Source organism: Apus apus, chromosome 3 (genome assembly GCF_020740795.1).
Source record: "Apus apus isolate bApuApu2 chromosome 3, bApuApu2.pri.cur, whole genome shotgun sequence".
Lineage (NCBI taxonomy): Eukaryota > Metazoa > Chordata > Aves > Apodiformes > Apodidae > Apus > Apus apus.
In genome coordinates this window covers 75,137,922-75,153,562 of record NC_067284.1, presented here as the reverse complement: position 1 = coordinate 75,153,562, position 15,641 = coordinate 75,137,922, and the positions used below count along the sequence as shown (strand labels likewise).

Sequence of the window (15,641 nt, the reverse complement as noted above, 5' to 3'; positions counted from 1 at the left end):
CGTATTTGCGAATGTCTGTCCTACCCTGTCAGGTACTAGACTAAGTTCCCTTCCTGTTCTGCAAACTAAACTCAGATATGAAACACCAAGTTCCTTCTTCCAAAGCTGTAGTCTTCAATAGCAAATACTTTACATGTGCTAGCAAAAGGGCAGTATCTTCCAGAAGTTTGTGCTGAAAATCTCTGTGCTGTTCCCAGCAATATATTTTTCTGTGTAAGTCCATCGCCTTCTTTTCCCTATCTCTTAGCTACTAGAACTCAGATTCTCTAGTGAAGAGATCATACCTTCAGTAATCTGTCGGTGCTTTATGAGAAATAAGCAACACTTAAATAATATTCTATATATGTATACTTAATATTGAATGTGTTCAAGATCAGAAAAAAAGGACAAGACATGAAACTTCCACTTAACTTCCTTCTGGCTGCTAAAATCATTATAAAGCATGGACACAGGAGAGGAGCAAATGTTAACCGTCTTATAAGCTGGTCCTAATTCTAGTCCTGGCTGCAAAAAAAGAGGTGGAAAGCAAGAAGACAGTGAAATAAGTCCTGCAGGCAACTGTTTGAAGTTATGACTTGTCACCCTTCTCCTTCATCACCTACTTGTTTTGCACACGCCCAGGAAGTTCACAGCACCAGTGGTAGCTTTCATTCAAATTAAACAAGTGTGCAGTCTGAATGTAGCAACAGAGATAATGATACACTGCTGTAAGCACATCCCAGAGACAGGAATGGGATCAAAAAACTCTGCAACAGCTCAGAAAACCTTATGTGCAACTTCAGGATTGCAAAAAGGTGAAACTGAACTTAACTAAAATGACCAGGAAGCAACCACTAGCAAGCAGCAGATCAAAAACTTTGGGGACATGGTGATTATTTAAAATAAAAATATGTTACAGTAAAAAGATAAATATCTGTAACTGCATTTCATATTTTGATGTTAACTGTTTTCTGGTTTTTCTTTATGGAAAACTGCTAGGAGTTCATTTGTATTGTCGTATGTATTGAAATATCCCTTCTAGATCTAAGTCCTCGTGTGGTAACAACAAAAAGAGTAAAACCAAAACATTTCAAAACAACAGAGCAGAAACGAATACTAGATGTCCTTGTGTCCAGAAATATTTTCAAGGCTCAGAAGTTTTCTAAGTTTTTATTTGATACTTCAAGATGACAACTCTTCTCCTCTTCCACTCGATGAAAAATTTCAATATTTTCATCATTTCAGATTTCTTTAGATGACTTTAAACTTTAGACACAGAACTACCCTATGTGGGATTAACACCTTCCAACACTTAATCTTACAAGAAGAAATGCTTCCAAACAATATTTAATAATTCAATTACAGTACAATATTATCTTAATTTCCTTGTACTGAACAAGAAAGGGGACATGCTAAGAAACAGACTGGCCACCTTTAGAATGTGGTAGAGGGGGAGAAGCAGAAATATTCTGGTCCTCCAAAGTACTTTCATGCATCAGTGAAGTCTCTGGTCATCCCTCAGTCATTCCCTCCATCTATTTCATTTGGGACTAAAAGCAGGTGTAACACAAGTCACTTGCAGCAAAGATACAAAATTCAAGCCTTTTCTTAAAACCCTAGAATGAGTTCCCAGAGAAGCAGAAAAATTTATTCCAAGTTTCTTCAGTTCCTGGTTAGCTCCATAACCAGATACCACTTTTACTCTCCACAGAAGATACCAGCCTGTAGGAGTCTAAGACTAGGAATCCCTCTCACCTTAACAGAGCTATATCTTGTCACCTCTGGAACTGCCACAGGATAAGGTAGCACAGTAGGGCAGGCACTTTATTCTCTGCTCATTCCATACTTGGAAATTTCCTATTAAATAAAAAAACCTCAAAAACAACAACAAAAAAAGTATTTTTACATAATTTCATCTCTTAACAAAAGGAAAAAACCCAACTCAGTGTTACTATTTTTACCTGATCTCCACTTAAAAAAAAATTACCCATGATTTGGAGACTTTATTCTCCTCCTCAAAAATACTGGGTCATAGAAACTTTCCCTTTCATTCTGTATGCTATTCAACTGAGCAACTTCTCTCTTTGTAGTTAAAGACCTTTTTTTTCTTTAAATGGGGAAGAAACATTATATAAATAAAAGTTACCCTTATCCCCCAGTAACTTTGAATTTACTTTATAAGCAGCACATTCCTAACAGCTTTCAATTAGATATAAAGAGCTCTGGCCATATAATTCAGGAAGCTGGAGGATTGAATTTGTCCCTTTGGTAGCAAAAGAAAGCCTTATTTCCAGTGAATGTCACAAACTAGGTAACATTCAAATGCAAAGAGCAAAAGAAGAGAGCAGAGTCAACACCTGCTTGTGATTACATACTCCAGATACTTCTCTGGGCACCAACTATGCCACGACACAACCAGATTAATGCAACAGCCTGAGCTGAAAGGATAATGCTCCAGTCAGATTTATGACAGGAGCAGATTCCTGCAACATGATGTAGAAATCTGAAGAAGGGCTCCCAGAGAGACTGTAGACAAGGACACCTTTCTGCAACTGCCAGCATAACTTCGATTTGATAGCAGAGTGATTCAGACATTGAAATGCTTTCTCATAGCATCCCAGATTTCTACATCCCTTGACCTACGTTTACCTTACGTTGTTGCACCATCTCGTGGCCACTTGAAGGTTTTGACTAAATTATAATTTCACAGACTGCCAAGTTACATTACTGGACAGAAAGAGAATGGCAAAAGATCGAATCACTTTTAGGTTGGAAGGAAGCCCAACCACAAAGCTGAACTTCATGGTGAGCTTTAGGATTCATTTCAACAAGAATCTATAACACTGGGCATATCGAAGCATTTTTGAAACTTTGTTTGGAATTACTAGGTCGACCAGAGAAAAGTTACAAAGCTAGCATCCATCCTCAAAAGACCTCAGAGTGGAGTTAGGGAACACAGCCAGTCACAAGTGAGACCACTGCTAGCATGCCTCCAGAAACTGCCACTATTCATTACAAGAAGTTCCATTCTTGTGGCACCTTAATCCCTGGCTGCTATAGCAGGAACATCCGGGCTTTTTTTGAACAGTATTAAAGAAAAGCAGCACACACCAGACAAACACAAAATTTTGAGATCCTCTTGATATCCATGACTAACCAGTAATCAGCCAGTTACTGGCAGCTGTAGTCACAGTCCCACAGACTGTGGTGAGCCGAGCATCTTCTACCCCATCACACACAACTAAAGGGGCTCTACCTGCCTTAGGGTTGTAGAAAGAAGCAAAAAGAGTCACTGTCAAACTAGCTAGTACAGACTACTTCTCCTAGCCTCAGAATAATGACAATTCACTCCCCTCGCACAGCAACTGAGTGGGAAAGACATACCAAACAACTCACAACATTACTGCAAGTATTCACACAGTTGCCTTAGAAGACCAGCATGTACCTTTCCTCCGGACAATGAACTCAAATTTAGCTGGGACCAAAGTATCCAGGCTAATGTTAATGGCGTTTAGTCCTGCCTCTTTCAGTCGGGGCAGCAGTCTGGTTAGGTTGATCCCGTTGGTTGTGACAGCAATGGTTTTCAGCCCTTCTAGCTTGTACAGTTGACCTAGGAAAATAAAACAATAAAAATAACATTTTTGCAAGAAGTAATTCAACTGTAAGCTACACAGAAAATCCAAAAGATTTGTGAAACAAACAAGTATCACTGAGGGTGTGAGGAAAACATGGACAGTTCAATGATTCAGCCTTTTTCTGGCTGTATTGGTTTAAAAGACCCATTTTAGCACAAATCCCTTTCAAAAGGTATGAAAGACAGTAGTTCTCCATCTCTTACAGTAAATAGCAACTTTATTGTTGGAAGAAGGCCTCTGACTTTGTTTACTTTCTTTTCCTCAGTCTAGCTTTGCAAACTGAATTCTGTGTTCTGCAATAATAGTAAGGAGCAAGCCATCCCTTTCACACCTAACACCTGAACTAGCTGCATTTATCTAGCAACATTTATCCTACTATGCTTTAACAAAAGTTAACTAAGTTTAACCCAGAGGTAGCTGCCAGCAGTAGTAACTTTAAACTGCTGAAAGAAATACCACATATACTCCTAACTAAACAGAAAAAAAAAGTGTCAACAGACCATTATAGAGAATCCAAGGGACAAAACACTTGCACTTGACAACTGAAATATTTCCATTACCCACAGTGGTAGCCCAGCCATTTGAAGAGGGCTTATGCAAGACACTAAAAAATGGCTAACAGAAGAAAACCACATAAGAAACAGTTAATATCCTGAAATTAGGTTTTAGAAAATAGCTGCCTCGTCATAAGCCAAATGCAGAAATTGTCTGCATACCAGATCTCCAGAGGGCAGGCTTTCAAGCCTCCAGTTATCATTACAATAATAAATAGGAAAAAATCCCTCATAAACCACTTGCAGAAGCAGAACCACAGCAAAATAATTTTCTTTTTTTTATTTTCCTTCCTCCCTTCTCCCATAGCCTCCACCTAACTAGTTGAGAAATATTTGAAGAACATGTACTCTTGAAGCAGCTTTAATGACAGCACAAATATGTCATAGTCACTTCTTCCTCTGTTTGTTCATGTCAATAAGGCTTTACATCTGTTTTATCTCATTTCCCAGCTATTCTCAAAATATGCACCCTAAACTAGGCCCAAAACTCTGCAATGGGACAAGTCAGGTCACACCAAAGATGCTGAAGTTCACAGCAGCAGCATTTTGCAACATGATTAAAAGCCCTGTAAAGATATTTGGAACCTGAGGTTGTAACAAAAGAGTAATCTTTAATAAGAACTACATTCTTCTGGCATTCACTCCTCAAAATCCTTCCCACTGACCAGAAATAACCTCCTTCTAGAGCATGAGTGCTATTGAGCCAAGTTTGCCACAGATTGCTTAGCACCAGCTACCACCAGCAGTCTAGCCTTTTAAGAGCATAGGATACACACTGCAGTCACAGGATAGCATAGGAACACCACTATTATTTACAACGTCAGGAAGCACAAAATTATCAGGGTCCTAACAACAGAGAAAAAAAATGCTACCTGCCATACAGACTTCATTGCTAGAAACGTAAAATGCATAAAGGCACTGAATAAAACCAAAGCCATGCTGCAGCCTAAAATGGAAAAATTATTAAAAGTAGCACCAGCTGATTAGGTCAGGCAGCAGCTATTATCAGTGCATTTTCTTCCTCATCAGACTCAATGAGATACAGGATGAGATGCTGGAAACACACTAATATATGGAACTACCTGTAATAACAAATTGGACAGAAGCCAACTGTGAGAAATTAGAGATGGAGCCTTAACACTAACACAGACAAGTTAAAAAGCACCAGTTAGTACATTTTACCTTATCAGTGCAAGCTAAGAATTGTTACATGCAGAGTTGCATGGTTTCTTGGCTTGTTGACCTCTAAATTTAAAAGGGATTAAAGAGAATTCGTGACTTTGTAACTCACCTTGTACCTGTGTTAAGTCTGTTTGCTGACCTTTGGTCACTGCTTTAGCAACAATTATCACAACAAGCAAAGGAAACCAATAAAATCATCAAGTAGAAAAGGAAACAAAGAGACAGTAAATCAATAGGATGAAGCTAAGAGTTTATATGCCAGGCTTAAACCATCAGTTAACACTTTTACATTTAATTTCTCCTTTAGGATCAGGAGCAGCTTCTTAAATACTCAAGTTTCTTATATATTCTCCACAAATCCTTTCCTCAACTGCCCTTCTGATTGAGTCCAGAAAGGGGATATATATTGCCTAATCCATGAATTAACAACCCTACCTTGCACCACTTCACTCCTGAAATGGGTATGTTGCTATAAAGAGTCATCCAACCATCAGTCACCCACTCTATGGAAAATTATTTTGTCAGTGCAGATGTGTACTGTGCAGACTATTAATAAAAAGAGCAATCACATAGTTTCTATCCAGTGCTAATTTAAACTTCGAGTATCCCAGAGGAGATGTATTCTGTATTTCACTATCAGCTGCTTCAGAGAAGTCTCAAACATATGTTTCCAGCAGTCTCCAGGACATGATTTAGCTTTCAGCAAGTGCCAGTGCTGAGTCATAGTTTATGTATGTGCATACGTTAGAAGATTTGAAATAACCTAAAGAACTGTAGCAGGTGTCTGAATAACACAGTCTCCTACAGTAGCTTCAAATCATATTTGAACACTGAACCAACAAAAAAAACAAACTTTGAACTCGCGTTTTAGAAAAATACAGTAATAGTAATCCTGCTTTAATATTTTTGAGCTTTATTGGTATTTCACGGACCATTTGTGGTTAAGAGAAAGGTTTGCTGAAAGCAAACTTAACTTAAATCTCAACCCTAGTCAGCACCTGAAATTTTGTAGCCAGCTTCTGTAAACCATCTAGAAATCCAGATTAACTCTATTCCAGCCCAAACCAGTACATTGTGGTAAGATGGCTTTGATAAAGGTGCCTAACTCAAACTCTGCAGAAGGCATTTTTGGGCTTATTGTCCCTTCAATGAGTTTCCACAGTTGTTATATGTGATCTCTTTACTTTTGAGACTTATCTTAATCCCAAACTTCTGCACCATGGAGCAACACCAAAGTCTGAGAAGACAAAAAGAGTTGACAGACTTAGTTTGCCAACGTTCAATATGCCTTAGAAAAAGCCAGCCAGGCTAATACAAATTCATGACAGAATGAACCAATGCAACAAGGCGATTATCTTAACATCTATTACCTTTGCCCTAAGGTAACTAATCTTGTGTCATCCATTAAAATTATGACTATGACTATCCAAGTTCATCTATGAACACAAACACAGGCAGAGTCATGAAAGCCCAGTGGTTGAAAAAGATTCGTCTCCCTCATTCAACCACAGAAATAAACTTTTAAGAACTCTATCACAGTAATTAAACAAACAAACAAAAAGGATTTCTGTTCTTCCAATATCAAGACTTAAGTGTAGCAATACAATCATAATTTTGCATTGACCTGTCTACTTAACTTACACCCTCAACATCAGAGTAGCTGTGTTGTGTATAGAAAGCCATCAGCTACAGCTGATATATCGAAAAGGTGCACACACTACTAAAGAAAGTTCTGCACTGATCTGATGACATTGTTCTCATCAACTCATTTTCATGCCAACAGTATATGGCGAACTATAAAGCTTTATTGTATTTTAAAATACAACTTTTTAAAGAAATCTGCCACCCTTTTGGCTGGCAAAAAACAGCTAAAAATAATTATACCTATTATTACTAGAATGACTTCTCGAACAAAACAGGTTTCTTGGCAGGCACATAGCTCTCTCAATCCTAAATAAAAAATAACCTCTCATGCATGGGCAAAATGCCCTAGATAATGGTATTCCAGAGTTCCAAAAAGGTGAGATTAGTGCAGTTTCAAGACTCCTCAAAGTCAAGGTTCAGGGAGACCCAAGCCAGCTAAGTGCAGCCATTCCTTTCCAGCTATAAACAGGTCAGTTCTACACTGCTCTGCTGATTTCTTTGGAAGAGACTATAAAAGTCTTTCAAAGCATGAAAAAAAAAACAAAACAGAGCAGGAACAGAGACAAACTGCTTTCTGCACCAAACCTCAGTGCATCAGTAGGCAGCTACTCTACTTTCAAGACCTTCATCTTCCATATTAACCCTTTCTTCAGTACTTACTAAGACCATACCTGCAGAAACAGACAAGTTCAGTTGCCTACAATACACCAAAGTGCACCCACCTTACATAGCCTAATACATTGCAACCACACAAAGCTATTGTAATGTCCATAACATACAAGATTTTGCACATGGAAAAAAGCACCTGGCTCAAGAAGAAAACCAGGCACAGTCAGTCAACAATACAAATGAAAGGAAACAGGCTTCTAAAAATGAGGTGATAATTTATCTTGCATTGAAGTAATAGTCTTCATAAATAACTATAAAAACATAGGCATTTGCACCATTCCTTATTCAAAACAGACAAGCAATGGACATACCTGTTATTATGGGCATAGAATAAAACCACAAGAACACCACCCCCAAAAAAATCCAAAAGAAAACCTGTTTTGTTTGTAAGCACCTATCTACTGTTTCTCCCAAGTGAGGACCTGGTCACCTAAATTATTGATTTTCCATCCCAAGGCAGCATTATTGCAAGCTATGGTAGCACATGTTGAATATGAAAACAATGCTACATTCAGCTGTTATAACATGAAGAGAAGAAAGTCCCATTCATATAGGAGAGCAGGACTGGAAGTTTTCTGAAAGAAACTATCATGCATTTCACAATTTTTGGAAAAAGTACCATAATTTAATGTATTGTTATTATTCAGGTTTCTGGACTGTATTTGTAGACAGTTTTAAGTGTAGTTATTGGATCCATATAAAGCAAGTCAGTCTGAAACACATTGTATTTACTGGGAACTCACCCACAATGTCAACCACATCGGGACGGATAAGTGGTTCTCCTCCCGTCAGTCGGATCTTCTCTACACCTTCTTTCACAAACAGTCTGGCTAGGGTGATTATCTCCTGAGTAGTAAGTAGTTCTGACTTAGGGGTCAGCTGAACACCTTCCTCTGGCATACAATACTGACCTGAAACAAATAACACAGAAATATTGATGCACAAAATGCATCAAGTATAACTATATTTAATGAATGTCAAACGACTGCTTTTCTGAAATATAGATGAGATCATACACAAAATCTTACAAGCAATCTCCTAAAAATTTCCTGTTTTCCTTCAGAAGGAAACTCAAGATTCATTTGATGGGTCTCAAAATGGCAATGGATTTAATTATTTATTGCAATGAAGGAAAAGCTGATCTTATTTCTATCTAACCTGCATTCAGAGATATCAGACTGAACTGGCAAGCACTAGGACACTGCCACAAACTTTGCAGATAAAATAGTGAGAATGTGTAAGTACAAGCTCTTGTGCTTATCAGTTTGGGTATGGCATGCAAACATCCACAAGCACCATCATCCAGAGTACACCAAGTCTGATGAAAGACCTGTCACTCCCACCTGTCTCTAGCAGATCCCTCCCTAAGCTTGCTCCCGCTTTCCCATACCACCAGCAGCTCAGCCTCAAATCAGTCTCTATCTACCCTTTATCATTACTTTGTGAAGACAAGAAACAGAACAGGGCCAACACAGCACTAAGTACCTTAACTCAGTTCTTGGTCTTTGCACAATATGGTGCATAAGAGCTTCATGCAAGAAAGCAAGCAGACACTTACACCTGAGGTTGCACTTCTCAGTCAAAGAAATTCGCAAGTAGTTGTGTTGGCGCCCGAAGCTGTCTGTCAAAAAAGCAGAGAAGGGAGCAGCATGTTCCAGTAGAAAACGCCCTCTTCCTGAGCTTTGCAGTTCCTGTAACGATAACAAGCAAGTACTCAATATTTGAATAGTTATCCTATCAACTTGCTGTATAAATACTAACTCTGGACTCTAATAATTATTATTCCATTTTTTCTTCACAGGGACAGGTGCACAAGAAAAGGCTCGTTACTTGTCTTTATGGTCAAAACTGGCAATTTACTGATAGTTTCACACCCTACTTAATTCCATGGAGCTGTATTACAATGCTCTCTGTGCATTTTAAGACACAGCCTCTTTGCCACAGGTGCTTCAGGCTTTTTGTGCAGAACACAGCTCTTCTCATTTCCACGTCTCTTCACTTTCTCGAGCCAATAACCCAGGACCACCCAATCTCACTACAGATAAATTAAATCATAAAGAAGGGTCCCTCCTCACATTTCAGTGCAAAAGAACTAAAAGTTGATGAAACATTGCTTCTCTGTGTGCATCCCTACCAACATTCATGTGCAAGACATAACACCTTGTTAATAGCAAAACTAAAATATTGCTGTGTACAATTATGTTTCATGATGGCCATTTCAAGAATACTCCCAACAAGATCTTCTTGCCAAAATTCATCCAACAGAATACTACCAAAAACCTTGTCTGAGTGAAAAGATGACAAATAATAAAGAGCAGAGTGGGACTATTAGAGAAATATATTATCCTGAACACTCCACCTGTGCAAGCCTGCATAAGAAGATTCAGAATTTTAATAATGTTTTTATTAATTGTCATGAAGTTAATATTAAAAGTTATTTCTATTTACAATTGTTGGGTTTTTAGAGCACATTGTAACATATACTAGACCAACACAGTTTTGAGAAATTACTATTTCCCCTCGAGAATGAGGGCTGATCACTTCAGGTATCAAATGAAATACTCCAAAATAGTAGCTACTATTGCAAACGAATGCAGTTCAGGTTTATATCAAGCATCTTTAAAACATGACTACCATCAACCCCAGAGCACTGCTGGTTATACCTAGGTCTAAATCCCGAGAGTTTCATTGCCTTTAAAAACTCATTACTTTCAAATTACCATATTTTATCTCTACCTTTTTACACCTGTAAAGCACAGCTGAAACAACTCTGCTACTTCTGAAAAACATTTCAATACCTTAAGTGAAACACACAGTAACTGAACCAACTCTTATCAGAGTACTGCAGAAAGGCAAAAGTTTACCAACAGACTCTAATCAGCTGGTGGATACTTGGCATGGGTACTACATAGAAACATTTACAAACAACAACATCCAAACCCTACTGACTCTGATGTCTTTCCATCTACTATATCACAGTTAAATTAACATCTGATTTGAGGCCAATTTAATAACTCTGACAGATGCCAGCTGCATAGTATCATAAAATGAAACAAAGAAAACAGGATCAAAATTCTTAAAGGAGCTACTTCACTGTGTGCTTGCTAAGAACACTGAAAGAAAGCTAAGAGACTCCTGGACTTAGTGAAATTCATCTCCAGTGAAAGGGCACAAACAAAACCATTTCTAGATACATGGTGTTCACAAAGTTTAAAAAGTGTCAGGAGAAATAATCAGACTGCAGAATTGTGCCTCAAGTCAAAATCATGCTGGCTAGTCTTGACAGGATGCAGCAGGCAAAGGATTAAATAAAGTTTTGACATAAATTTAAGATGTAAAAAGAGGAACAGGGAAAAAAAGTGCACATTAGCTAGTTTTCAAAACACTTAACTGAGCAAAAGTCATTATTTCCATCTAGCAAAAAACAGATCAGTTAAATATTCAGACATACTAAAATTAGTATTAATGGGATGATGCCAAGAGACCGGGCAGAAGCACACAGAGCCATGACCATCTGGCTCTGGTCATCACTATTAGTAATCATAAGAGTTAATCCTGCACAGTATTTCCAAACAGTCCTAGCAAAAAGTCTGAAAATGGTCAGCTAAAATGTTGAGCAACCCAGGTATACCTTATTCAGAAAGCTTTTTTAAAATTTGGGGATGGGTGGAGAGGACACCCTGAGTGATCAGATCCGCCAGGAAGCAAAGGTTATCTGGGGAGAGGCCCTACTTCAGCCATCAGCAGCTGCACCAATTTTGATTTCAGTTGCACTGCCACCATTGCTGCTGCTAAACTTCAAAACAGGAGTAGTCTCTCTTGGCTGCACAATCTTTCCACCAAGCTTCAAACAATCCACTATACTTCTTGATCCAAACAGCTTTGTGGTTAGATAAGAAAATCTCCAAGAACATCCCTGGCAGTGGCACGGGTTAGAGAAGATAAAGGAGACATGAAGTAGCCAATTTCAAAGCACAGAAAGTGTCTGTTTACCCCTGATAAAACAGCAGTGCTACTTTCCACATAATTGCTTTTTTGCCAGAGGAAAATCTCTTTCGGTTTCTGTTTTGAAACAGACACAACAGCTGAGGGGAACACGGCCAGCCCTCCCCAGGCCTGACCGTCGCTCCCTGTGGCACCAAAGGTGTTGGTGACAAGGGCTGTAAAACCAAACCCTCTGCAGCCACAGGCACTACTCATGCTTACACACATTCAGATGTCTCCCTGTTCTCCAATGTTCACAGGCAGAACAAGTAATCTGGTGTTTAATTCCCCCCAGTGAAACACTCCAGTCTGGGCACTCACAGGTTGTTTCAGGGTTAAGTCAAAGAGCTCAATTAAATATTCAGACTTCTACTTCTTCCCCAGCTAGAAAGCTCACCCCTGAACAGACTAATTCAAAGTATTTTAAATACTATAAACTTAAAAAACACCCCATTTTCTAATATTTTTGTTTTCTTGAACACTGCACTGCTTTCTGGTCAGATTGGATTTCTGATGTTGTCCTTCCTATTATTTCAGAAAGGCGTTGACATTTGAGAGGGACAGCACTCCCAAGCTCATTAAAATAATTTCAACCCTTCTTGTAGGAGTTCTCCTCTCCTGTTTCTTTCTCAGTAACTCATTTTTGCACCATTTTGAGGACCAGGCTCCATTATCCACTCCACTTGAAGATGGAACAGTACAAATCTCCTGCCTCCCCATTTTAAAGCACTCAATACAGGAAGGAAAACAAGTGAAAAGTTGTCCTCCCTGATGGAAGAGAGGAAGACTTTAATGCTTGTTTCTAATAGAAGCCAAAACTGTATACTTTCCTTTCAAGGACACCACTGGACTGGGATGCAGGAGTCTGCCATCCACCTGTGTGGCCATTACAGACAAGGAAATTAAAGTAAAAGGACTTAGTGAGGGAATAATACTGCCCTTCATTAATTACTCTAAAGTGAACTGTCAAGAAGCAGCATTTAAAGAACAGGCACTTAGCAGGCAGCTGGTGTCCAGTTGGAAATAAATAACTTCTGTTCTCTTGCTGCAAAATAGTGTATGTTGGAATAGGGAAAGGAAAAAAAGTTTTTCTGAGCTACTAGAGCTTCTTTCCATCAAGCTGTGTACAGAGGTGGGTTTGTCTAGAAGGAAAGAGTGACTGGAGATGGAATTTTTAAGCTGTTAGTTCAGTTTCTGTCCAGTTTGATGTCAGCTAGGAGGAACTAGGAGACACCCATGAGGAGTTCAGTGGCATTAGCTTGAGCTCCACTGGAAGCAGACCCTGCATTACCAGAACTGCCACTGTACCCACTACTGACTGATATTTTTATCAGTTTCGCAGAGGAGGCCAAATATCAGACATGGAAACTCAAAAGCCTTCCTGGTAACTCAGGGCACTCTCTCAGGTAGTCGTGTAAGTAGGATTTTTCCAAAAGGGAAGAACAGGGCAAGGCTGGACCTAGTCATTTGCAGCCTCTGTGAGGGCTACTGGAGCAGGCAAAAAGCAAAGGCTGCATGCTTCAGTTCCCAGGCTACTGCAGAAGGGTTATTCAGTTCCCTGCAGTTGAAAAAGATGGGTGGCTGTTGGTATTTTAACATATCCATTCCCAACCACAAATTTTTCACTCAAAGGGATAGTTAAAATCCCCAAGCTCCCACTCCCTTATCTTCATAGCTGACAGAAGACACTTCTGCACATCAGAGGAGTATGCCCTGTCACACAGCATGCTTTATGTGATCTGTGGAAAAAAAAGTTTCATTCTCCAGGCTGTCAATCCTATGTTTTATACTAGTACTGAAATAATAAGAGCTTAGATGACTGCAACTAGCAGCTGTATTTTGACAAGCTGTCAAACCTTCAGACCTGCCAATTGGCCTATGATTTCTAGAAGGACTCTTCTAACAAAGTAGAAAAATTGGAAGCTGTTACCAGAGGTATTAATAACCACCAGGAATGCCACAAACCGGCAGATGCTGGAAAGACCCAGTTAAACATAAGGAGGAAGAGAAAGGAGCTTTCATCTATTTATCAAGCTGGAAATCAAGTACTATACCTGCTCCACCTTCACCTTATGCTCAGTGATATTTCTGCACTGTGAAAAAGTAATTCTTTAAACACTTCTGGACAGGCCTTGGGGGCCACCACAACATGTGGGCTTATGACACCACTGGAACTGCTCCAGCACCTGCTGCCTCCTTCAGTTCTGTTGGGTTTATGCATGAGTGCTGCTGTGCGAGCATCACGGACACAACTCAGCAAAAGCTCTTCTGCTTCATGCCTCACCTGTAATATCTTAGTCTGCAGAGACGTGGTGACAAAATGTCCTTGTTCAACCTGGAAATTGGGCAACCACAGAGGCTGAAATGGGTCTAAGTAGGCCAAGTGCCAGAATGAGGTCTGAGCTGAGAAGTCAGACAAATGTTTTTCTGAGGCCTCAGCAGCTGCTGCCCAACAGTTGACCCCAAACAGCATGGTACAGTTCCAGCTTTTGGAACAGAGAGTGCTGCTCAGGGACTCTGACCAGCTACCCACAAAATGGAGCTCCAGGACACAGGGTTTCTAACATGACTGGCCAAGAACAAGGGCCATATGAGGTCATTCTAGACAAGCTGGACTCTGCCCTTTATCCCAGTGGTGAAGACTTCATTGAGGCCACAGAATATTTCAGCTGGTTACATTAACAGATGGGAGGAACCTGAAATGAAACTTTGTATCAGGACACCAAAGCCCTTTACTGGAAGGGATACTCCAGAGCAGTACATGTAAAAAAAAATTGCTAATTTCCTGCTATTGCTCTCAAGCCTCACTATCTTGAGAGTCCTCTCATCTTCCTCCTTTGTTTCAAAAAGCCGGGGGATTTTGCACAAAAACTTTATTCTTACATTTTTTAAAAAGTACAAATTACTTTTTCTACTGAACTGGAAAATACACAACTTTGTAGTAGAAATATATCATCCTATATGAGTATTTTTGTTTTATTCAGGAATATAATTTGAACATGTATCACCATGTATACAAGATGGCAGGATGGCATCAGGCTTTCCTTTGTTAACTGTGAATCAGTCAATAAATACTTGTACACAACCAATCAAGCATGAAAATGCTGCTTTCAGAGCGTCTGTTGCTACCTGACCTAATCTAGTCTTAGAAAAAGGGACTCTATCCTGTGCAACATGACAGTCATATTTCCAAGACTTACAATTGTATCTTAGTATTTAAGATATAAACATGCTTAAACATGTGGACTAATCAGTCTGATAATCTGATTAAGTTTTGGGTTTTATTTGTAAACAACTGACTATTAAATTCCCAGATATATATGATTTCACTTTCAAACCTAAGTTTTCACAGCCTCAGACTTGCCCAGTCAGATTAGCTATCCCTTCACCTCTTTTATCTTCTATTTCATACAGAAAACATTAGAAGGACTTAATGGATATTTAAACCATGAATAAAAACTACTGTTTCTGCACCAGAGAGTCACTTACCAAGTATCATATGAAGTGTTATCACAGATATCAAATGCCAGATGCAGAATGGATAACATGCACGCAGACATTGACCCGCTGTCTCAAAAAGCAGCATGTCTCAAAACCCAGCATGTAGGAATAGGCTAAAAAGGCTGTAAGTTGAATGTAAATTCACCACACAATACCAATACAGCAGCTGTACTGACCCTGCTGTTGTTACCTGTCCTGAAGACCTACAATTGATGGCCTTGGACACAGCTTTTTAGTTGTCCCCTAAAGCTCTTGTGTTAAGAGTTCTTCCCTCCATGACTGAAAGGAGTACTTCTAAAGGGGATGAAACACAGAGTCTATCTTCCCTTTGCACACTCCCACCCAACTGAAATCTCATTAAACTAAACACAATCCATGAATATTTTCAGATCCAACCCAGAAAACAGTATTCAATATTTTTGAATGTTTGAACATCCTTTTATCCAAAAACACATGTCAGTCCCCTATGTCTATAATGCTAATTACTCCTCTC

General features: G+C 39.2%; 1 protein-coding gene across 3 annotated transcripts in view; it reads right to left on the bottom strand.

The window, feature by feature from the left end:
• MOCS1 (molybdenum cofactor synthesis 1) overlaps positions 1–15,641 on the bottom strand; it is a 31,009-nt gene that overhangs the window by 13,761 nt on the left and 1,607 nt on the right. For all 3 annotated transcript variants that reach the window (XM_051613202.1, XM_051613203.1, XM_051613204.1), the window contains exons 2-4: positions 9,222–9,354; positions 8,407–8,574; positions 3,425–3,589 (exon numbers count right to left, since the gene is read on the bottom strand). In XM_051613202.1, coding sequence (XP_051469162.1) covers positions 3,425–3,589; positions 8,407–8,574; positions 9,222–9,354 — 466 coding nt within the window. The remainder of the gene's footprint in view (positions 1–3,424; positions 3,590–8,406; positions 8,575–9,221; positions 9,355–15,641) is intronic.